The following is a 22,926-nucleotide window of genomic DNA, read 5'->3' as shown; positions in this document are numbered from 1 at the left end:
AAAAAAAAAAAAAAAAAAAAAAAAGGTACAAGCATGTGTAAGTAGTCTAGTGCCCTTAAATTGTCTGGAAAGTGATAACACAAATTTATAATGTTCTGAGTTGGGAAGGGACGTTATTATCTTTAGGGTAAACTTGTAAAAGAATTACTAAAAGATTGTATAACTGGGAATAAATAGAATAATGGAAAGGAATATGGAAGGTTAAAGAACAATAGATTTAACCAAATTTGACAAGAATAGAGGAAGAAGGTAACTATTAACATGTAGATAAAATACCGAATGTGTAGATCTGATCATTTTAGGTTAACAGATTTTGACTACATATTTTCTTATTTAAACATTGTCAAATTGCATTAAAAAACTATATTGTACTTACAAGAGACACATCTTAAATATGTGGGCACCCGTTGTAAATACAGGACTGCAAGAAGATAAACCATGAAACACTAGCCAAGAGAACATGCTACGGCTGAATTAATAACAAATGATATCATCCTTAAGGCAAGAGTCATAACTAGAGACAAGGGGGAAATCTCAGAGACCTAAGAATGTTGGTCCACTAGGAAATATTTGTCTGCACCTAATAAATAACCAAACTAAATATGTCAAATATTGGCAGAGTTAAAAGGAAAAACAGAAAAGTTCACTAGTGCAGGAGAAAGAGTAACATGCCTCCCTGTAGAATATTAAGCAGATACAGAGCAGTGAGGATAGATTTGAGCTCCTCCGTTAACAAATGCTGCAGCTTCTGAGGACATAAGCTTTCCTCTGTTCTGTCTATTGGGATGTAAGTAAGAGACTTCAAAGAATTGAAGTCATATGAAGTATATTTTCTGACCATAGTGGAATTAAACTAGAAATTAATCGAAGAAGGTACCTGAATCATTCTGGAAATTATGTGATACACTTCCAAATAATCCTTGGGTCAAACAAGAAGTCTTAGTGAAATTTAGAAAGCATTTTGAACTAAAGATAATAAAAATGTGGCATATCATGAATCATTCTGGAAATTATGTGATACACTTCCAAATAATCCTTGGGTCAAACAAGAAATCTTAGTGAAATTTAGACAGCATTTTGAACTAAAGATAGTAAAAATGTGGCATATCAGAGCCTGTGAGCCATCGCTAAAATTTAAATTAGAGGATGCTGGCGTGGTTGTGGAGAAAAGGGAACACTTCTACACTGCTGATGGGATTGCAAACTAATATGTTCCTTTTGGAAAGACATCTGGAGAACACTTAAAAAACTAAAAATAGACCTGCTATTTGATCCTATAATTCCTCTACTAGGTACATATTGAGAAGACCAGAAATCACTCTACAATAAAGATATTTGTATCAGAATGTTTATTGCAGCCCAATTCATAATTTCTAGGTCATGGAAGAAGCCTAAGAGCCCATTGATCCACGAATGCATCAATAAATTGTGGTATATGTACACCATGGAATACTATGCAGCCATTAAGAAAGATGGAGACTTTACCTCCTTCATGTTTACATGGATGGAGCTGGAAAATATTCTTAGCAAAGTATCCCAAGAATGGAAGAAAAAGTAGCCAATGTACTCAGCCCTACTATGAAACTAATTTATAGCTTTCATATGAAAGCCATAGCCCAATTAGTCCAGGAATATCGGGAGGTGGGAGAGGGAGGGGAGGGAAGGGAGGAGGGTGAGTGGAAGGAGGGTGATTGCTGGGATCACACCTATGGTTCATCCTATAAGGGTACATGTGAATCTCTCTAATTGTAGAATATAAATGTCTTAACACAATAACCAAGAAAAAGACATGAAGGCTATGTTAACCAGTTGTATGAAAGTATTTCAAATTGTATACGGAAACAGTACACTGTACCGCATGATAGTATTAATGTACACTGCTATGATTTAATTTAAAAAAATGAAAAAAAAACAATTAGAAAAAAATCCTAAATGCACATAATTGAAAAGAAAAGTAAAGATCTTAAGATTTTACAGGTTAGGAAGAGACAACATATTAAACACAAAGAACATAAAATGAAAAAAAAAGGAACAGAAATTAAGGAGATAGAAAACAAAGTTAGAGAAAAAGCAGTATTATCAAAAGTTGGTTCTTTGAGAAGACTAATAGTGTGGATAAAATGACCCCTCTTAATGAGAGAAAAAACTGAGAAAGTACTAGTTCCCCATATCAAGGAGGGAGAAAGGGACGCCACTGTGGGTCCTCAAGACACAGGAGTTGGTTGCTCTTATCTTTCAGCATGTCAGCACACTTGTGAAATTTCAAATGCCATATTTTTATTCATGCACCAACTCCCAAATCTTATTTCTTTACTCCGCATCTCTACTTGTTTTAGTTATAACGCATTAAAACCAAAAAATTACAATTTTATCCTCTTTGCCCCAAACAGCTTTTTGTCCAGCGTCTCCCGTGTTGGCAAATGGTACCACCTCCACTTTCTGTTTGGTAATCCTTTGGCCTCTCTGTGTTGGACATGTCCACGTCCAGTCACCCAGTCCAATGACTTTTCCTTCCTCCCTCGCATCCCCACCGCTACCTTCCCTGTGTCACACATCTTCCCTTCTCTCCATCTCCACTGCTTCTACTGTTGTCCAAGCTACTTTCAAATTGCCTTCAGTTCTGGCAGCACCTCCCTCATTTGTCTTCTGCCTTCCATCCCCACTCGGCAAAGTGGGTTCTGCATGCATTTGCTTACAGCGGTTCCAGTACACAACTCCCCATCTCCCTGGAAACAAGTCTAGTCTCCCGTGGCCTGGAAGCCTCCTTCCCCAGAGCCCTTGGCCTGCCTGCCTTCAATACTTCTCCTCCCCAAACTCTTCCTTGTGGCCGGGCTTTTGCATCCACCATTCCTCAGTCCTTGCAACCCACACCCCTCCCCTATTGAAAACAAGAACAGACAACAAAGGTGACTAACCCTCTGTGCTCCTTACTCCCCCAAACTCCAGGCAGCTTCTGGATGATCAGTCCCACTCAGGTCTCCCTGTAACCTGCTCTGTCTGGCTCATGTTATTTCCCTCGGACACAAGGTACTGTTTGTGCTCTTGATTTTCAGAGAGAAGCAAAGGAAAGGACTGTTAATCTGAATTAGTGAATAAATGAATAATAAGGAACATTAATAATCCCTGAAACATAGTGCCGATACTGTTTTTGAACTTGAATAAAGTAAAGAGAAAATCTAAAAAGGTACCTGTAAACCTATGTAAATATATTCCTGCAGAAAATTTTGACCTATTTTTGACTGTTTATTTAACGACAACAAGGTATTTAAAATAATTCAAATATTTACCCATTTACCAGATTATCACTCTCTCTAAACTTAAGCTCTTAATGGGTGAAACCCTGCCTTTGTCTTCCTTGCAGAATTTGGCAGAAGCCTTTGCTTTTGGTTGGTGAGCTGGAAACTTTTGTTGACTTAAATAGAAATCTGGGGCTTGATTTGGAACTTGCTTAAATCAATATCAGGATGTTGCTGCTCTTGCTTAGGTTGGTGGCCACGAAGAACATAATTTATGAAAGGTTTCTGAGGAAGTAAAATCCAATCATTTTCAAAGTAGACACATTCATGTTATGTTATAAACCATATATGCTGGATCTTCACAACTATTCTTGTACTTCACTCTAAAAACATTTACTAAAGCATCTGCGGTGCCTGTTCCAAAGAGGCTAACTGGATTTCTGAGGACTTAAAAGTTTAAATATGATTTGTTGGGGTTAGGCAACAGGACCTATTTCTTCTGGTATCATGTAAATCAGTTTCATGTGTGTTTCTTTTCTTTTTTTTTTTCCTCTGAGATTGGATTTATTCTGCTCCACCCAAAACTTAACCAAAGGCTATGATACATCCCTTGGGACCAAACCCTACATTGTGGACCATACGCCCTGTCCTTCCCCCCAGAGATGCTGCTACCTCTGGTGTGGTGGGCTGCAGCTGGTGTCAGCATGGGAGGTAGAAAGGGATTTGCTGGGGGCTAGTTTCATGCAGTCTTTCTCAAATAAAAGTGACTGAATGTTACTTATATTTTTAAAATACATAAACTTGACTATAACTTCATGCAAAACTGATAATTTTACACTGTGAAATGCATTCTACACACAAAGGAATGTGCCTGGAGGGTGCCTCTGATTTGAAGGATGAGGAAAGGAAGACCACATCTTCACTGTCCACTGTGGGAGATGCAGAGGGCAGCCCCAGGGTGAATGCCCTCCACCTCGTCCCTGTGCAGGGATTGTTACAGGGTTGGGGGAACCAGAGGCTGTGGGGCGAGGATTCTGTGTTGGTTCTATTACGACTTGTGAAAGGGACACGTGGCACTGCTTGCTGGAAAGCTGTTTTTCCCAAAGTTCTTGCTTGTCATCTAAGTCCACTTTCTCATCTCTGCTGCATTTAGAAGGAACCACAAAATCTAAGGAAGCCACAGGCTTCATGGCTGCCTAGCAACAGAAGTACCGTTTGAGGGGGAGACGGGCGCAGCTGTCTTAGAACTGACCAACTGAAACACCCAGGGCTTTTGTGCTGCTCCCCAAGCTGTAATGAGCCCTAAGTGGGGCCCTCAGAGGAGGCGAGGCCTGCAGCGGGGCTCCGTGTAGAGCCAGGAGCAGGCCAGTTTCCTGCGCGTGTGACCAGGGCAGTCAGAAGGACCCTGTGCTTGCAGTTGCTATGTTGAAATTCTTCATAGTTTTATCTTTTGTTTTATGTTTTGTGAGTGAATATTGAGGGGCCAATGGAACATGCTCTGGGGGGCTTGGAGCTTCAACCCAGCATGGTCTCTCTGCCCTCTTTCCCTACCTGGGGGGTGCTCGGCTGACCGCTCCTGCCTCTACTTTGGCTCTCCTCACTTGCTTTTGCCCGGCTGCTGCTGCTGCCCTCACCCCTGAGTGGGGGTTTGGGCTCAGGGACGGTCAGGGATGGGTGTGTGGCTCTGTGGAGTCTCAGAGCTGGGCATGTGCTGGCCATCCTTACCTTGAGCTGACAGTGTCATGGTACACTCAGTGGGCAACTGGGGGTGAGCCTCTCACCTTGTCCCCATCCATACACAGAGCATGTCTGGGTGTGAAATTTGTACTCCCTGTCTACTGTGGGTTGGGGTGGCAGCTCGTGGGAGGAGATGGACTTCAAGTCAGAACCTCAAGCTGTGGGTCTGCTGGGCAGTTCTGGCATGGGTCACTTTGGCTGATTCCTGCTGGACTCTCTTCTGTGTCTGTTGCCAGCTGGTGGGTCATCTGGAGGCACTGAGATCCAGGTTGCCCTCACTTGACATGTGATGGTTGGCAGGTTCTGGGTGGGAGCCCGAGACGTTCACTCTCCAGCAGGCTACCCAAGTGTCTTCTGGTGGTGGCAGAGTTCCAGGAGCAGCAGGAGAGGACAGCCCCAGTGAGCCAGTGCCTTTCAGCTCTCTGCCAGGTCACGTCTGCTGCCGCCCTATTGGCCAGGCAGCCCAGACTCTGGGAGGAGAGGCGCATCTGCCTCTAGGAAAGGAGCTGCAAACCACCTTGGGAGGCTGTGAAGGAATCACAGAATCTAAGGAAGCACAAAATCTATGGCTGGGGGACCAGTCAAACCACAGAAGCAAAAGACGTTTATTTGAGATTTTCTTTAGGTTTGCTTTTTTCTTTCTAAAATCAGCATATGTATTAAAACAAAAAAATCAGCATATGTTTTCTCACATTTGAACTATTACCAACATTAGTTTAGCGGGTAGCCTAGGGTATATACACATGTATTTATAGGATGGTTCTGTGCTAGTCTATTTCAGGGTTACACAGAAATTTTATTGCCTATGCTGGGGATCAGCTGCTGCCCAAACTTAGATAATCATTAAACCACCCCAGTAACTGCCAGTGTCCCGGAGTAAGGAACGGGCACAATAGGCACGTTGAGATGTGACATCAGCCTTATTTTCAGATGATTGGTTGTTTTTTTGTTTTTTGGAGGGTGATCCCACCCTTTCTAATTGAATGCACTGTCCCTGTAGGAACAGTCAGAGAACACAGCATGACTTTGCACAGCGCCCCTCATGAGGAGCAGAGGTCTCTTTCTATGTCTCCAGAGAAGGGGGGCCAATTTTATTGGTGCATTTTGACCCTCGTGGAGTGGCACAAAATCCAGGGTATTTGGAAAGACCCTTACTGGAGATCTGGGAGGGGCTCCCCTCTGAGCACCCCACCCCCTACCAAAATCTTGGCCCCTGGCTGTAGGAGCTGCAACCCAATCTGAAGTCTTCCTGCTGTGTGCTGTCACTGCCCCTAAATTTCCTTAATCCCTGCACTTCTATAATAGCCCTGTAACGTTATCTTCCCACATGGCTCCTGGTTTGTCTGATGTCCTGAAGTGCCCGGCAATGTCCTGGCCACCAAGCCTAGAGCCAAGAAAGGAGTGTGGGGACATGCTGCCTGGGGATCAGGGTTGACATGAAGAGTCAGGAAATTCCAGGGCCCGTAAGTCATTTGGGAGGAGATTTGACGTGAGAGGAGGGGATCTGGTGGCCTCTGCCTAAGTAGTGATTGAGACTCCCCATCAGGGACTGGCCTGGCAGGGAGGTGTCCGAGTCCTTCACTCTTAGGGAAAGTTTGAATATTTCTGTCTAAATCTTTAACCAGATTGGAATTAATCACCACTCACTGCCTATTCCCATTGCTTTTGTATTCTTTTGGAAGTTTATTACTCTTCCTTAGTTATGACCAAAAAGATTGAAGAATTCATTGAGTGTACCTATCAATTTGTTTTTTTTATGAAAGTGACCCCCCCCTCAAACATTTAGGAGAGTTCATGGTTTCAATGTATCGGTCTGGCCAAGAAGCACTTTCGCCTTATTCCTTGGCTCATGTGATGGTTTAAATATTAATCTCATGTGTCTCAGATATAATGATCTGGCAGGGCTTATGCGGTGGAGTGGCTTGTGTGGTGTGGCTTGTGTGGTGTCTTTGCGGGCTGCTGTGTTGTTAGGGTCCCCTTGGAGCACATGTGTCCTGTCTCCGTAGGCAGCCAACCTCTGAGTCTACCCTCCTATGACACTGCTGTGAGAGAGGGGGAGAAGGAGAGAGGGACCTGTGTTCACCTTCTCTTTTTCAGCTGAGAAACTCACCGGCCCTAATGGGGAAGGGCTCGTCCACCCATTAATTAGAGGATTGGGGCTGTGACATTTGACTTAGGAAGTGATGGCAGCTTCTGTCCTGGAAGGGAGACTTGGGCAGTTTTGTGGAGGACGCTAATTATAGTGCGTAGAAGGAATATCACTGAGGATGAACTTCCACACGTGTGACAGTTGATTAAATGGTGTTTTATTCTCTTTTGTGTTCTGTTTGCGTGTCATACTTACTCAATGAAACGATCTCTTTGAGGGAAGGAGGCGATTATGTGTTCCTTGGTGTCCTGCCTGTGCCTGACATATAATTTTGTTAAAATTGAACTGTGGAAATGGTAGCAGTTCATGCTGCCCAGAATGGGAGGAGAGGAATGGTGAGAATGGGTGTTTGTGCTAAGGTTTGGGATACTTTTAGTGGAAGGCTGCGGACTTTGTGATTCTGGGCTGGTCGGGGGCACATGGAAGCAGATACCTGCCAGGCCAGGGTCCACGAAGATGGGATGCTCATCCTGGGCTGCTGGGAATAAAATCTGAAGGTATGGGATGGAAATGATGGGCACAAAAGCCACTAACTAGTACATCCCCACATCCTCCCCGACTAAGGAGAAGGGTGTGGGTAGGGCTTAGGAGGATGGTGAGGACCAAAGCCTGGTCCAGGTATCTTGGCCTTTCATCCCCTTCCTGCTGTCTTTACTTTATTATTATTATTTTTTATTGTTTGAAATTCATTGAAGGTACGAAGAATTATGTTACAGTGATTGCATTTGTTAGGCAAAGTCCCTTTTATAATTGTGTCCTGCCCCCAAGAGGTGTGCCGTACACCGTGACTCCCTACCCACTTCCCGCTTCCCTCTCCCCTGGCTCCCTCACTTTAGACACCTCCACTGAATGGTTGGGGAAGACCGGAAGCTGTGTGTGCTGGCACTGCTGGCCTGCTGACCTGTAAGGGGTCGATTGTTAAATTCTCAGAAATTTTGAGAGCATGTTGTCAAAGATAGCCACCATTAAAAATTATAGAAACTCACCATTGAGTAAATTATTTTAAAAACAAAGATACTATTTCAAAACATGTCACTTCCTAATTATTTTACTCTGTTTTGCTACCTCTGTTCTTGAGATTATGTACATTTTATCTGTGTGGCAGAAACACCATGTTCTGGTGAGTGATCACGTACCCTTTCTCAAGCAGCTGTAGAAATTAAAAGCAAGAACGAACTGCCAGTGATTACAGCTACACACATGTCCACTGCATGTGTTACCAGGTCCCGTTTCTTATTGAATTTTCCACCTTGGAATGATAAAGTTTGATTTCATTCCACAGGAGATCCTTGGCCCAGGGACCTCTTCTGCAGGCAGCTCTTCTTTTTTGCAGCTTCTGTATTTAAATGCCTCCTCAGAGCAGATGTTCTGCCTATAAAAGGCCAGTCAAGAATGCTGAAATTCACCAGCATGCCTTCAGTAATTATGAGAGGCAGTCTGTTATTGGAGAAATAAAACAAGTGAATCAAATAGGATTAACCCCTTCAAATGATTTAACTAGGTATTTCCAACAAATAATAAAGAACAAATTCCTTTCATTCTGTTGAGGATAACCAGAGACAAGGAACTGTGGGGTCTCTAACAAGAATGAACAGCCTGTTACAGATGCTGATTCTAAACAAGATGACAGTCTATGTTTCTCTTCTTGAGGATACTAGCAAAGCTTTTTCTATCAAAGGAGGCTAATTCCTTGTTTGAAATCTCATAGCAGATAATCAAGCACCCATCTAGATCAGGGGTTCTCAACCTTCCTAATGCTGCAACCCTTTAATACAGTTCCTCATGTTGTAGTGACCCTCAACTATAAAATTATTTTTGTTGCACGTTGCATGACCTTGAATCAGATTGCTGGTATTTCCAGCTCCACCATTTACCAGATGGTGACATTGGGGATTCCTCAGATCCTTCATCTGTAAGAGGGGGAATAATAGAACTTTCAGAGTCTGTGAGAATCAAATGACTTACTGTGTACAAATGCAAAAAACAGTTCCCAGAGCATAATAACATGTAAGTGTGTGTTAAATGAAATTTTTTAGAAAAGAGACTGGTAGCAAAGAGACCTAATTTCCTGGTTGGTATGTTTTAATTTGGATATTTTACCATTCAGATGGAGAATGTTTCACTTGTTTACAAGTTCATTTGTAAAAATGTTCACTGAAGAATGATTATTTAATGTGCCAGATATGACCACAGAATCTGGATAATAATAATCACATTAAATAATTTCACTGAATCGAAGGGAAGAGCATGTTTTCCTTACCCAATTTGCCTAGTAAGCCCTGTGACTCTTAATCTGTGGTCACATTGGCATTGTGACCTTGGTTTCCACTTCCCAAATGTATGGCTTCTCCCCAGCCGCATATAGCAGAGAGAGGCGCTGGCCCAATGCCCAGATGGTCCCGTCAATGCCACTTCTTGATCAGACGCCTTCCCCATCTGCTTGGCACGCAGTGTACTTCCCATCTACTTGCACTAATTTACTAGCTCTTCTAGTTATAATCCACATTGCAGAATTTTGCTTGCTTTATTATTTATTTATTTATATTTTGAGACAGAGTCTCACTCTGTCACCCTGGCTAGAGTGATACAATGTCATAGCTCATAGCAACCTCAGTCTCTTAGGCTCAAGAGATCCTCTTGCTTCAGTGTTCTGAGCAGCTGGGATTACAGGCACCCGCCATGATGCCTGTCTAGTTATTTATTTTTAGTAGAGAGTGTTGCTCCGGCTGGTCTTGAACTCCTGAGCTCAAGCAATCCACCTGGCTCAGCCTTCCAGAGTCTTAGGATTACAGGTGTAAGCCACTGCACCCAGCTATTTTGCTTGATTTTTAAGAAACACAGGAGGGCAACGTGATGTGATTTCTCTATACTTAGTCCCACCAGAGGATCAGGCCAGGCATAACGGGCTCTTTCTCTTGCAGCTTGATGACTGCACGCTACAACTCTCCCACAATGGCACCTACCTGGACTTGGAAGCCACCCTGGCCGAGCAGCGGGATGAATTGGAAGGCTTCCAGGATGACGCTGGGTAAGATCCTTACAATATTCTGGAGAAATCAATCACCATGGCTTTGACCTTCTCTTCACTCCCAGTCACACAAAAGGAAGGGAGATGCATGTCACTCATCAGTGGTGACTTTTCTATTCTGAGTAGCTTTTCTCAGGGGCGCTTGGGGGTTGGGGGATAGCTTGTCCTAGAAAAATTGCTGGTATAGTTTAATCAAGCACATGGTATTTACATTCTAAGCTTGCTTTTTATTTCAAGAGATAAGGCCTTGCTCTGTTGCCCAGGCTGGAGTGCAGTGGCGTGATCATAGCGCACTATAGCTTCAAACTCCTGGGCTCAAGAGCTCCTTCTGCTTTAGCCTCTCAAAGAGCGAGGGCTAGAGGCACTTGCCACCACGCCTGCTGATTTATTTTTATTTTTAGAGATGGGGTCTTGTGTTGTGGGATGGTGTATTCTAAGTGATTTTTAAACTAGATATCACAATTAAATTGATTTTTTCAGATTTCAGTAGCTTGACAACTGTTGTCAACATTGTTTTCAGTTATTATTTATTGGATAAGTTTATTTTCTTGGCAGATGCTCTAGTAAATAATTTTACACTGTATCATCTTTTAAACTCATCACGGGGGGGGGGGAATAATTATAATGTTAATTACCATCAAGCTACTTTGAGCTTACATCTAGAATTGCTTAATACTTCTGATTGCTGAAGAAATATTCTGAGTCTGAATAAAGTAATACACATATAAAAAATCAGAGAGAGTGATATCTCGGTAGGAATATACTCACATAAGGATCCTTCTTGTGTATATTAAGTTACTGACATGGCCTCTGATGGACCCCACCTCCTTTCCCATCCCTTATCCATCTGGAACTAAGCATATCTTTGGTTTCATCACCCTTCTCCTCAGAAGCTTTCAGAGATTCCTTGTTGCTTTTCAGATAATGCTTAGCTATCTTAATGTGGTGTTCAGGGACCCCCAAAAGTTGTCTGAAGCTACCTTGCCAAGTAAAAAATAAAGTCAGGTGAATATTATCTGGGAGTACTGATTTTGTAATGAATAGCTCAAAGAATGGGGAAAAATTAGAACCTTCTTAGTGTTAGTTTCATGTAGTTGTGTGATTCCAGTGTGTACTGATGGCTTCCTGGGTTTCCTCTGTCTTAACACCCTTCACAATTTGTGGTCATTGCTTCTCTAATTGTTCCTCTTCTCTGCTACTGAAATTCCACTAGGTCAGCACTGTGTCTGTCTAAATGTCCAGTACCTAACGTTTTCTCAGCATATTATGACACTTACTGAATACTACTGGCCAGGTAGTCCCTGAATCAGTTCCCAAGTGGTGTGGTCATGAGCACCAAGGAGACCAAGGAGACCAAGGGCCTTGGTAGGATTCAGCAAGGTTCCCTGAGGACACCCTTCTTTTCTCCAGAGTACTTGTATCCATCAAAAGTATATAGGAAAAGACCCTGGCTTTTCCTATATGCTATAGGCCATATACATGGGATGGGCTATTTTAAGTCATACCAGATTCTACTTATTACTTAAAAAAATTAACATTACTAAGATTATAGACTTGGGGGAAGTTCCATTGCTATGGTTTTTACTGAGTATTTGACAATGACATCCCTTTATTTGAGATGTCGGAATGCAGGCTGGGTGATAGTCTAACTGGATGACTTCAGGGCTCATTGATCAAACAGACCCGCAGAGTGTTATGGGCAGATCGTTGCCAGCTTGAAGAATGTCTGTAGTGGTGTTATGCTTGAAGGCCTTCCCTGTTTGATTTTTTTTTTTTAAATTATCAAATCACTAGAGGGATTTGGAGATGGCTGCTCAGAAAAAAGGTATTAATTTGTTAGATAACAGTATAAGAATCAAGAGTAGGGGAGAAAATAACATTTTAGAGCATCTACTATGCCAAGCACTCATCTAGGCTCCATATTCATAGTATCTTTGTTTAATAGTTAATTCTCATCATAGTCATGTAATTGGATTTTTATAGTCTCCATTTTTCATTTGAGACAGCTGAGGGTTGGGAGTTACATTGCATGTTCCCTCAGAGCCAGCAGCTGAGGGAACCACGTTTGAACACAGGTGTGACTATTCCCGAGATTGCACTTCTCTGCCATCTCAGGAACTTCTGGGCAAAGACACTTCAGGTTCTATGTAGCATGTGCACTTATCCTTTGGTGATATGAGGTTGGTTCACGCAAGCCATTGGTCCTGGTCTAAAACACTGCCTCTAGTTGGAGCAGCACTGTGCAGGGTGACTCCGGGGAAGACACCTTGCTGCCATCATTCATCACTGACACTGCAGCTCATCTTGGCAACACCTGAGTCTTGATACTGGCGGTTCTTCCACAGCTGTTCCCAAAGAGCCCAGGCATCCTGCTGCCAGCTCTCCAGAGTAAATCCTGGGACTTGCTTTCTCACTTTGCTCCCTTCTGAATCATCACCTGGCTATGGGTCCATCCAGTACCTGGTGCCTGAATCTCATTTCTGCACCCTGATAGAAAAGATGCTGAGAAAATGAGTTATGGCAAGACGAGAAGGTGGAACTAAAGATGTGGGCAACTGAAAACAGAGGAAGGTAGCCCCAAAGGTGTTGGGTGGCTACTTATTTGCTAAATGTGCCCCACGCTTACCCCAGGGTGAGGTTTTATGTCTTTGAAATGGTCTCCTTTCATAGTGACTCAGCCCTAGTCCATTTTGTCTGAAAGAACATGAATAAACCACAGTGATCTCCTGGCAGAGCGGCCCATCTGCCCTTGGCTTCGGTTACAGAAGGGTGGTATTGTCTTAGCATTGCCACATTATCCCAGTATGCCCAAGGTATTACTGAGTCCTGGAGGCGTGAGGCAGCTCACTGGAGCTGGTTAGGAAACAGCCTGCAGGCTGAGCCCCCACGTGCAGGTGGGAGGTGCCTGGGCACATTTGCACTGCTACTTGCACTGTAGGTCTCTTTACGTCCTCTCTCAGTTGTGTGGCATTTGGCAAAATCTCTGTGCCTAGGAACTCATGTCGCCCATATACGGGAATTAAAATATAGTAGTTTCTTACGTGAGATTTGTCCTTTGAGGTATGAAAACAGCCATGAAATTCCATTTTTCCTTCTTTATTTCTTTGTGTCAGTTATAGCAAAATATCTGCTAATGTTGAGACCATCTAGTGAAGATGCATGGCGGGCTGGGCACAAACAGTGGTGTTTCTCATGTCGTGTTTTCTGAGGACGTTTCCTTGCAGGAGGAGTTCATTTCCTTGTTACCCTGCACTTTTATGCCAAGACTAAAAACTAATTCACTTGTTTAGAATTATCACTCAGGCTATAGCTAATCAAAGAGGAAGAAAAAGACATTTAAAAATGGAAGGACAAAGTGATTATTATGCTAACAAAATATAGCCGGGTCTGCACATGGCCTTCCAAGGCCAGGGAAGTTAGCAAGCATAGCACCGCGCAGTGGAAACAGACCCTGCCATCGTACAACCTTGGGCAAGCTGCTTTACTTCTGATAGGAGTTTATAAAATGAGGACATTTATAAAATTTATTTATAGAATGAAGACAGTTTTACTCAATCCCATTTTTCTCCTGTATGAGCAGGGGTCCACCTAGGGTCTCTCACAACCAAAAAGAGCAGCGTGGCATAACGGTTAGGGATCTGGGCTTTGTAGTTGGTTTAGGCTGGAGGTCTCAACCTTCCTAATGCCGCAACCCTTTAATACAGTTTCTGTGGGTCATGACCCTTTAATACAGTTCCTGTTAAGAACCCCTGGTCTAGGCGCTGTTTGACTGGTGGATGGGTCCCCCCTCCAGCCCTGAGATGTAACATTACCTCACTGAATCTCAGTTTTCTTATAAATGGAGATAATATAATACTGCCTTTTTGGGTTGTTTTGAGGTAAAACATGATGGTGCATTTAAAATATTTAGTTCCTAGCACATAATACTCAAAACTAGCAGCCCTTGCTATATAATTACAGTCAGAATTTGGGGTGATGATTAATTGAAATGAGAGTTACCTGGAGGAATCTATGAAGGTCAGGTGCCCTGAAATCTCAATTTTTTAGTTAAGAAACCACAACGGAAACTTGCAGGGCCAGAGTCACCCACCCGATTGCCTATTGCCACCTCCAGTGCCTCAGAAAGGAAATGCTGCCAGTTGAGGTCCACAGGGAACTGTCATGGAGAAGGTGGGCTTTTAAATTGAGTCCAGAGGGGAGATTTGCTCTGGGCAGGAGGGAGCATGGTTTGAGTTGAGAGCGGACCCGAGAGGCATGGTGTATCAGGGACAGCGTGAGGACCAGAGTGGTTGCTGGACATGGCACATGCATTCCCAGGGTCTCCCAACTTCTAGTAACTTGGGGCTCTCGCCTTTTCCTTGCTGTGGCTCCCTTCAGGCCTGTGCCAGAGAATCGGCTCTGAAGACAGCTTCTGCTTCCTGCCTGGTTGGTACCGTTCACCTTCTTACTCTCACATATTTGAGGGGGAGGATCCTGGGTGTGTGTGGCTGGTGGCTTAAAAACCATGGTTGGCTGTGTGGTCAGGAAGGGGTGGGAAGGGCTGATGGGATGTCCATCTGTGGGCATGGGTGAGTCCACTGGCTTTGTGGTGGACCTGCTTAGAGGAAGTGGGGCTGGGGACTGGCTCTGGTTTGACTCTTGGACACCCAGCTTCTCAGCCTGCTTCTCCGTAGTTCCAAAGATTCATGGGGGTCCATTACCTCTGAGGTTTCTGCAGTTTGCAGATATGTGGGATTCTGTTGGGGAGGCATTTCAGAGCCTTCATCAGATTCCTCAAGAGGTCTTTGCATTGCAGGATGTCATATTTTAAGGAATAAGAAGCATTTTCCTTTTCAGAAGATCTAATATAAAAGTTAACCTCACCCAATCACATATGTGATTTCTGGGTTTCTTCTGCATTTAGGAAGGTGGAATGGGAGATCATTGAAAACACTTTGAACATAAAATCTACTGAACCTTAAAAACTGTACCAAAGCAAGTAACCAAAAAAATCCCTAAATTAAAAGAGATTCTGGCGTGTGTGTGGAAGGGAAGACGTGAAGAATTTCACATGTTCTCATCTTCTTAATTAACGTACCTCAGCTGAGGGCAGAGGTGTGTTGGCCGAGCTGTTTGTGGCAAATCAATCAAAGGTGTGAGGGGTCTCCTGTCTTCCCAGTCCGTGCAAAGCTCAAAGTGCAGACCACCAAGTCCTGATCTTTGCCACGGTGGGGGCGGAAACTAGTCCTTTCATAGCAAAGGAGCCATGGGGGCGAGGCCAAGTGAGTACCAACTCCAAGACAGAAATACTGATCTCTAGGTTCTGGCTTTGCGAGGTTTGGTGTGGGACCTGAAATATTGATGTTTATAAAAGCTATTGCAGGTGGTTGATGTTTGGCTGGGAGCCTACAGTATAGGTTCTTAGTCTTGAGAATATTGCAAACACCTGAAGACTTTAAAAACTCCCCTTCTGTGCCCAGCCCGTGCTGCCAGGTGGCAGTGATGTTTTAAAGCTCCCAGGTGATTCCAGCATATAGTGAAAGGTGGGACCTTGTACTTGAGGGAGGCACATTCCTGAAAAGGCTGTGGTAGGTCTAAACCAGTGTTCTCAACCTTCCTAGTGCTGTGGCCCTTTAATACAGTTCCTGTGGGTTGAGAACTGCTGGTCTAAATGAAGATAAATGAACCCCGAGTGGACAGCAGAATCAAGACAGGCCCCAATACCTTCAAATAGCAGCTGGCTTGATGGGGCAGAAACCGCCTCAGGTAGGACTCTGGGCTGGAGTTGGGAGAGAAATGACCTACAGAGAGGAAGGCCTCACAGAACTCCAGTAATGAGGGGCCTGGGGGTGCGGTGGGAAGACCTCAAATAGGGAGGCTGAGGTCCCATACAACCCACTGCGGGGACAGGAAGGGCAAGATATGATGGGGCTAAACATTGTGGCTGCAGAGGGTGAGTGGATTGGGGGCTGTCCCAGTGTTGGGGGGATGTATGCGGATCTAAAGCCACTGTACCAGCTTGTGGAGAGGGTCCCAGGAGGATGGAATGGATGCACAGTGGTAGGTAGCTGGTGCACACAATGGTGGACAGCTCAGAGCATTAGCGAGGCTACGGAGTGGGGCAATTTGGGGAGGGGAAGGAGGTGTCGTACATGTTGGACTGAGGGTCCAGCAAGCCACATTCAAGGTGTGGTGTAGCCAGTGAGGAATGTCGACCTGGGACCCAGGTGAGAAGCCTCAAGTACCAGGGAGGCTCAGGGCAACCCCTGGGAGGGAGGGGACTGCTGAATCTGGAGGTGTCTTTTCTCAGGGACAGTCACAGGAGGGGGCTGAGAAGACCACTGGGACCTGGATGTAGGGGTCAGAGAGTTAGTAGCCACCACATGACCCACTGGAACCATAACGTGTGTACTCTGCATGAGTAAGGGATTAGTCTTAGCTGCATGTAACAAAGAACCCAGATAACAGTGACTTGAACATTTTTAGATTAATCTGAGGGTACAAATGATTAGGTTATAATGGGCTTGAAAATTTTGTGTGTGCATGTGTGTCTGTATATACAGAGGGTGCCAAAACGTGTACACATCTTAAGAAAGGAAAAAAGTGTAATAAAATTGTATACACATAGTCAAACCTCTGTAAGCTGACTACCTAAGGAATTATAACAAACTAGTCAACATACAGAGGTGGTCAACATAAGGAACTAGGCCTACTGTACTGATACGTACACATACATGGTGCACGTAGGGAAGTGGTCTGCTATGGAGGTTCTGCTGTATGTACACACACAGACACAGAGTTTATAGTTTGAGACAGGGCCTGTGTTTCTGTATTGCCCAGACTGAAGTGCAGTGGCCTCCTTATAGCTCACTGCGTCTTTAAACTCCTACTGATCTTCCTGCCCCAGTCTCCCAAGCTCACAGGTGTGAGCCACTATACCCAGCTGAAAATATTTTTATCTGAACAAAGGGGCCAGGTGTGGTGGCTCAGGCTGAGGTGGGAGTATCACTCGAGGCCAGGAGTTCACTACCAGCATCGGCAACATAGCAGTACTCCCTTCTCCAATAATATGTTGGCTATTGAGAGAATGAAAAGACAAGCCACAGAGTAGGAGAGAATATTTTCAAAACATATGACAAATAAAGAATGTGTATCCAAAATATACAACCGATTCTTAAAAGTCAGTAATAAACAGCGAGATTACAAAATGGGGGACAGAGCTGAAGAATACTTCACCAAAGAAGATATGCAGATAGCAAGGATGTCGGACGTATGTCACTTGAGAAATGCAAATTAAAAAGAGATACCACTGCACACCTGTTAGAATGGTTGAAATCTAAAATACCAAATGCTAGTGAGGATGTGGAGTAACCGGATACTCATTGGTTACTGGTAGGAATGCAAATGGTCCAGTCTCTTTGGAGGACAATCAGTCTCATAAAGCAAACTATAGGCTGCTTATAAAGCTAAACATGAGCTTACCAGGTGATTCGGCAGTAACGCTCCAGGGTTTTTACCCGAGTAGAAAACCTGCATCTACACACCTGTACTACGTTTACAGCAGTTCAATCATTGCTGAAATTCAGAAGCAGCTGAGATGGCCTTCTGTAGCTGAATGGATAAACTATAGCATGTGTGTATGGTGGAATTATTCAGTGGTAAAAAGAAATGAGCTATCAAGCTAGAAAAGATATATGGGAACTTCATATATATCTTGTGAAGTGAAAGCCGGTCTGTGGGAGTTATGTACTGCCTGATTCTAATTATGTGACATTGGAGAAAGGCACAACTGTAGAGACAGTAACAATCCAGTGGTTGCTGGAGGGTGGGAACTGGGAAGGAGGGATGGGCTGGAAGCACAGGGATGTTTAGGGCAGTGTAACTACTTTGTATATTATTAATGTCAGATACAGAACATGATGCATTTGTGAAACCTGTAAAACCGTTCAACGTAGTAAATCCTAATGTAAACTGTGGACTTACTAATAATGTGTTGTGTTAATATTGGTTCACATATTGTAACAAATGAAGACACTAAGGCGAGATATTAATAAGAGCAACTGGCTGAGAGGGTGTGTGGGCATGTGGGAACTTTTTCTACTTTCTGTACAATTTTTCTGTAAATGTAAAACCACCCTAAATAGGGGATAACTGAGTGGTTTCATGGACAATATGCTGATTCCATGATGCTCTTTGGAACCCAGGCTGATCTGCCATCCTTGGAGTCTGGCTTTGGTCTTTCATGCTGCATCACAGTTATAATGTGGCTGCCCCCCTCTGCCCACATCAAGGCAGGAAGGTGTGTGTGGGTGAGGATACAGTCTTCTCTGCTGCAACCAAGAAATCCTCTTAAATATGTGAGTTTAAGACAAAAGTTTCTTTTTTGTGTTTGACTCCAAAAGTAGTCAGTCATCTTTGGGACTGGTAAATAGTTACAGCATCCTCAAAATGAGAATGCCATCTCTGGATCCAGGGCGGCTGCGTCAGCTCTTAGCATCTCATCTGCATTCCAGCCTCCAGAAAGAAAAAAAGGGACAAAGGGAGTGCCTGCCCATTTCTTGGGCACGTAGCTTTCACTTACATGCCATTAACCAGTGCTGAGGCTCATGGAGTCGTGGGGCTGTGTGCAGCTAACCTCTTCCTTCCGTTACTATGAATATACAGTGACAGCTGATGATCTCTTCCCTGGCTGGGAAAAGTAAAGAGCAGATATTGGAGCTGGCTGGGTTTGGCCCCTTTTAAAGAGCTTTCCCAGAGTTCTTCCAGCAACTTCTACCTATAGTTCACTGTGCCACATTGTGGAGAATGTGTATTGCCACCCTAAACAAAATCTGGTACTCTTTCTTAGGCAGAAAAGGAAAATGGGTATTGGATAGGTAACCAGCAGGGCTGCCTTGCAAGGAGAGGGGAAACTTCACAGACGAGCAGTGAGGACACCATGCCATCAAGTCAAGTTGTAAGAAAAGTGAGGCGAGGCCAGGGGTGGTAAGGAGGAGATTGAGGGTGTCTTTAGAGAGGGAGGAAGTGTAGGGTCGTTGAGGACAGAAGCTAGGGGTGGTGGTAAGAAGGGGAGTCAGCAGAATTTCCCAGGAGCTGTGACCTGGTTGAGCAAGAACTTCATCCCATTAGGGAGATCTGAGGATGGAAGGCAGGGGAGGGAGCCAGTGACTATTAGAGACCTCATGCCGCCCACAAAAAGTAACTAAAAATGGACCACAGGCCTAAGTGTAAGAGTCCACACTATAAACCTCTTAGAAGAAAACAGGAACGAGTCTCCATGACTTTGGGTTAGGCAGTAGTCTTTTGGATATGACGCCAAAAGCACAAATAAGAAAAAAATAGATACGGACTTCATGAAAATTAAAAATGTACCTCAAAAAGACTTATTTGATCAAGTGAAAACACAGGAGAGAGCATGGGATCACATGTATGTGGTATGTGGGGACCCTGCACATTCAGCTAAGTGCAAGAAGCCAGACACAAAGGGCAGCACATTGTCTAATTCCATTTGTATGGAATGTCCAGAAAAGGCAAATCTGTGGGGACAGTAAAGCTGGGCAGTTTCCTACCGCTGGGTGTGGGAACAGGGAGGGGCTGTAGGGCATGGGGTTTCTTGATGAAATAGTTCAAAAATTAGAAGGTGGTGGTTGCTGTGCTGATCTATAAATATACTAATAATCAGCAAATCATGCACATAAATAGGTGGGTTTTATGGCTTCTAAATTATACCTAATTAACACTTAAGAGATTCCAAGGAATGACTGTGGAAGAGATCCTGAGCTGGTGACAGGGTGGGCTGGGTCCTGGGCGAAGTTCCATGTTTTGTGTTGCGAGAACATGGGCTGAGTGGACCATGACTTGAGTTCCACAAGAAAGTGCATTCTTTCAGCCTCAAGTCATCTTGTGGAAGCCAGAGGTGGGGGGACCAGTGCAGCCTGTCTGAGCAGGTGTCCAGGAGGTAGGGCTTCGCTGGGTCCCCTCTCAGCACGCCCTCTGCTCAGGTGCACAGGCTGTACCCGGGCTGCAGCACGTGTCCTGCAGGGCGCTGCAGACGCGGCCCTGTGCATCTGACTCCTCAGAACTTCTCATTAAAGGAGATGACTCAGTCTTCAGAGACCAGTGCAGCCAGTGTTGCATGCACAGGAGTGACAGACTTTAGTAGAGTTCGTTGAAAAAATGAGAATGTTAAGTCACTTGAATTTTAATTGAAGAACAGGAAAGAGCATCTCAGGATAAGGAGACTGATTGCAGATTCTTGAACAGGCAGAAGAGGAGGAAAGAGAAAGGGGAAAAGTTGAGAGGGGTGAGAGGAATGAAAAAAGGCAGTGAAGATGGAGCGAGAAGATACACAGACACTAGCCAGAAATAGAGAGGGGAGGTGGCTCAGAGAAGGAGCAGTGATGTTGCTGGCCAAAATGTTGTTGGAAATATCCAGAGTTTACCCCGTGTGAGGAGTGCCCACAGCATGGTATTGAAACCTCACACCCTCAGGAGGGAAGGCAGATGTTATCTGATTTTGCAGACAGGGAAACTGAGGCTTAGGTTGAGTAACTTAACTAAGATCACACGGCTGTTGGATTAGTCTGTTTCTCATCTCTATACTCTGCCAGGGGAGAACAGAACCTGTCTAGAGAGGAACGTAGTGGCAGCTGGATTGCTCTTGCTTGACTGTGAGCTTCTGACCAAATTAATCTTAGCACAGTCCTTTTACTAGCTGACGACGGGTTCAGATTCTCCATTCCCTTTTCCCTGAGATGGGGCTCTGGTTGAGCCTCACAACTCCAGGAGCTTACTAAGGGCTTTTCATTCCTGGGGCAACAGCTGAGGGACCCTGGTCCCTGCTCCTGCCAGATGGTCAAATATATGTTTCTGCCCTTGACCAAAACCATACTTCAGTTTTTCTAATTTGAGTGGAGGAATATTTGGGGGTATCAGTTCCAGTGTTGGTTGTTAGAGCCTTTTGGCTATACTTTACTCAGTAAATTGTGAGCATTTGTTCTTAGTCACAAAGGTCTCTGTGTTGTAAAAATGTTCCTTTAGAGACAGAACTAAAACACAAGTTTCTGTGAGCCTTGGTTGGTTAAATCAGACTTTATTTTCCCAAGGCCATAGATAGTATCTAAGAGAAACTTGTGTATTTTGAGAAACCAGGAAGTTTTAGAAAGTTCCTTTAGCGGTGGCACCATCAGGTCCCTGGATTGATGCACGTGCATGCCTCCCTTGACTGGAGTCTTGTTGAATTGCCCATCTATTTTAGACAGTTCCCTCAGTGCTTGGGTTAGCATTGGCCTTGGGTGTGTGCAGCTGATTGGTTGTGGTGGCCTGTTCTGAAGAGCGTCTGTTCAGAAGCTGGTGATGTTTCCCTGGCAGTGGCTGTGCTGATAGGAAAGGAATCTGAGTCTTTCTGGGAACTCTCAGGGCAAGTATTCACCTTCTGGGTTATCAGATTCTGGTACTTGGCACATTCCCGTTTCCTTCTGTGCAAAAAGAAAACAAAAGCAAAAACAAAAAAGCAGAAGGAGTGGCGACTGGGAAAATGATCCAGAATTCCAGTATTAGGGAGAAAGGGACCACTAAAGCTAACGGTGAATTCACATTGACAGCCTCTCAGTGATTTTTATCTGTGCAATGTGGAAGCTCTGTGCTGGATACCAAAGTTTACAGCCCTCTGCAAAGAGATAGAACCTATAGGATTGCTATTTATTTATCGATAAATATATTCCATCTATCTAGAGAGATTTATTTTTAAGTATTGGCTTGTGTAATTGTGTGAACTGGCAGGTCTGAAATCTGCAGGGCGGGCCAGCAGGCGGGAACAACAGGTGGGATTTCTGTGTTGCTGGCTTAGAGCAGCAAGTACTTTGTGCATCGTGTAGAGTTCATTCCATAGCAGGCACCAGGAATGTGTGGAATGAGGGCATGAATGAAGGAGCACACCTGGGAGGCAGCTACAGGAGGGTGATGGGGGCTTTGGTTTGACTACCTGAGTTGAGTCTGAGCTCTGTCACTTCCTTGCTGTGTGTCCTCAACTATATTGCTTAACTCTTCTGGGCCTCAATTTCCTGATCTTTAAAATGGCAATGATGTTATCTACTTCATGGGAATTTTGTGAAAACTAAATCTTTTTAGGGTACTTAGAACCTCATCTGGCAATGATAAGCATTCCATAAAATTTAATGTCTTCGGAACCCAAACTGACGTAGTATCCCATTGTGGGAGGAAGTATGCCCGTGATTATTTAGTTTGCTTTATAGGTTTTCATCATGAAAAAAGAAAAGGGTGTATTTACTGGAAAGTCAAGGATAAAATACTATATTTTGCCATGTATAATATGCACGTTTTTGCCCAAATTTTTAAGGGAAACATAAGGATGTGCATTATACATGCTAGTATTAGTCCTGTATCCAGGGTGTCCCAAAAGTCACCATAATAGGGAAAACGTGAAATTATAGCTGAATGTGCCTTTATTTACAAAATTTTAAAAACATTCTATTTTGGCTACCTCTTTGTAAAATTGTGTAATGAATATTTTGTAAATAAAGGTACATTTAGCTACAATTTTCCATTTTCCCTAGGTATAGTGACCTTAGGGTAAGGTGACCAGACATCCTGCTTTTGGCGGGACAGTTCTGATTTTTAACTATTTGTCCCACGTCCCACTGCATTTTAAAAGTGTCCCGATTTTTGGAAAGAATGCACGGCAAGCTAGGGAAGGGCGGGAGAATGGGAAGGGAATATACCTTGGCTGCTGAAAAGGTTAATGTAACTCCATTTGGGGATGAAGAGGTTAATGTAAC

General features: G+C 44.0%; 1 protein-coding gene across 1 annotated transcript in view; it reads left to right on the top strand.

Annotated features, from left to right (window-relative positions):
* The window catches only part of FHOD3 (formin homology 2 domain containing 3), a 468,593-nt gene that overhangs the window by 45,416 nt on the left and 400,251 nt on the right, over nt 1–22,926 (top strand). The window contains exon 2 of the mRNA XM_012802005.1: nt 10,044–10,150. Within this exon, the coding sequence (XP_012657459.1) occupies nt 10,044–10,150 (107 nt within the window). The remainder of the gene's footprint in view (nt 1–10,043; nt 10,151–22,926) is intronic.

The sequence above is a fragment of the Otolemur garnettii genome, unplaced genomic scaffold, assembly GCF_000181295.1.
Source record: "Otolemur garnettii isolate 467f Iridium unplaced genomic scaffold, OtoGar3 scaffold00012, whole genome shotgun sequence".
NCBI lineage: Eukaryota > Metazoa > Chordata > Mammalia > Primates > Galagidae > Otolemur > Otolemur garnettii.
Note: the sequence above shows the minus strand (reverse complement) of the source record. Positions and strands in the feature narration are given on the sequence as shown.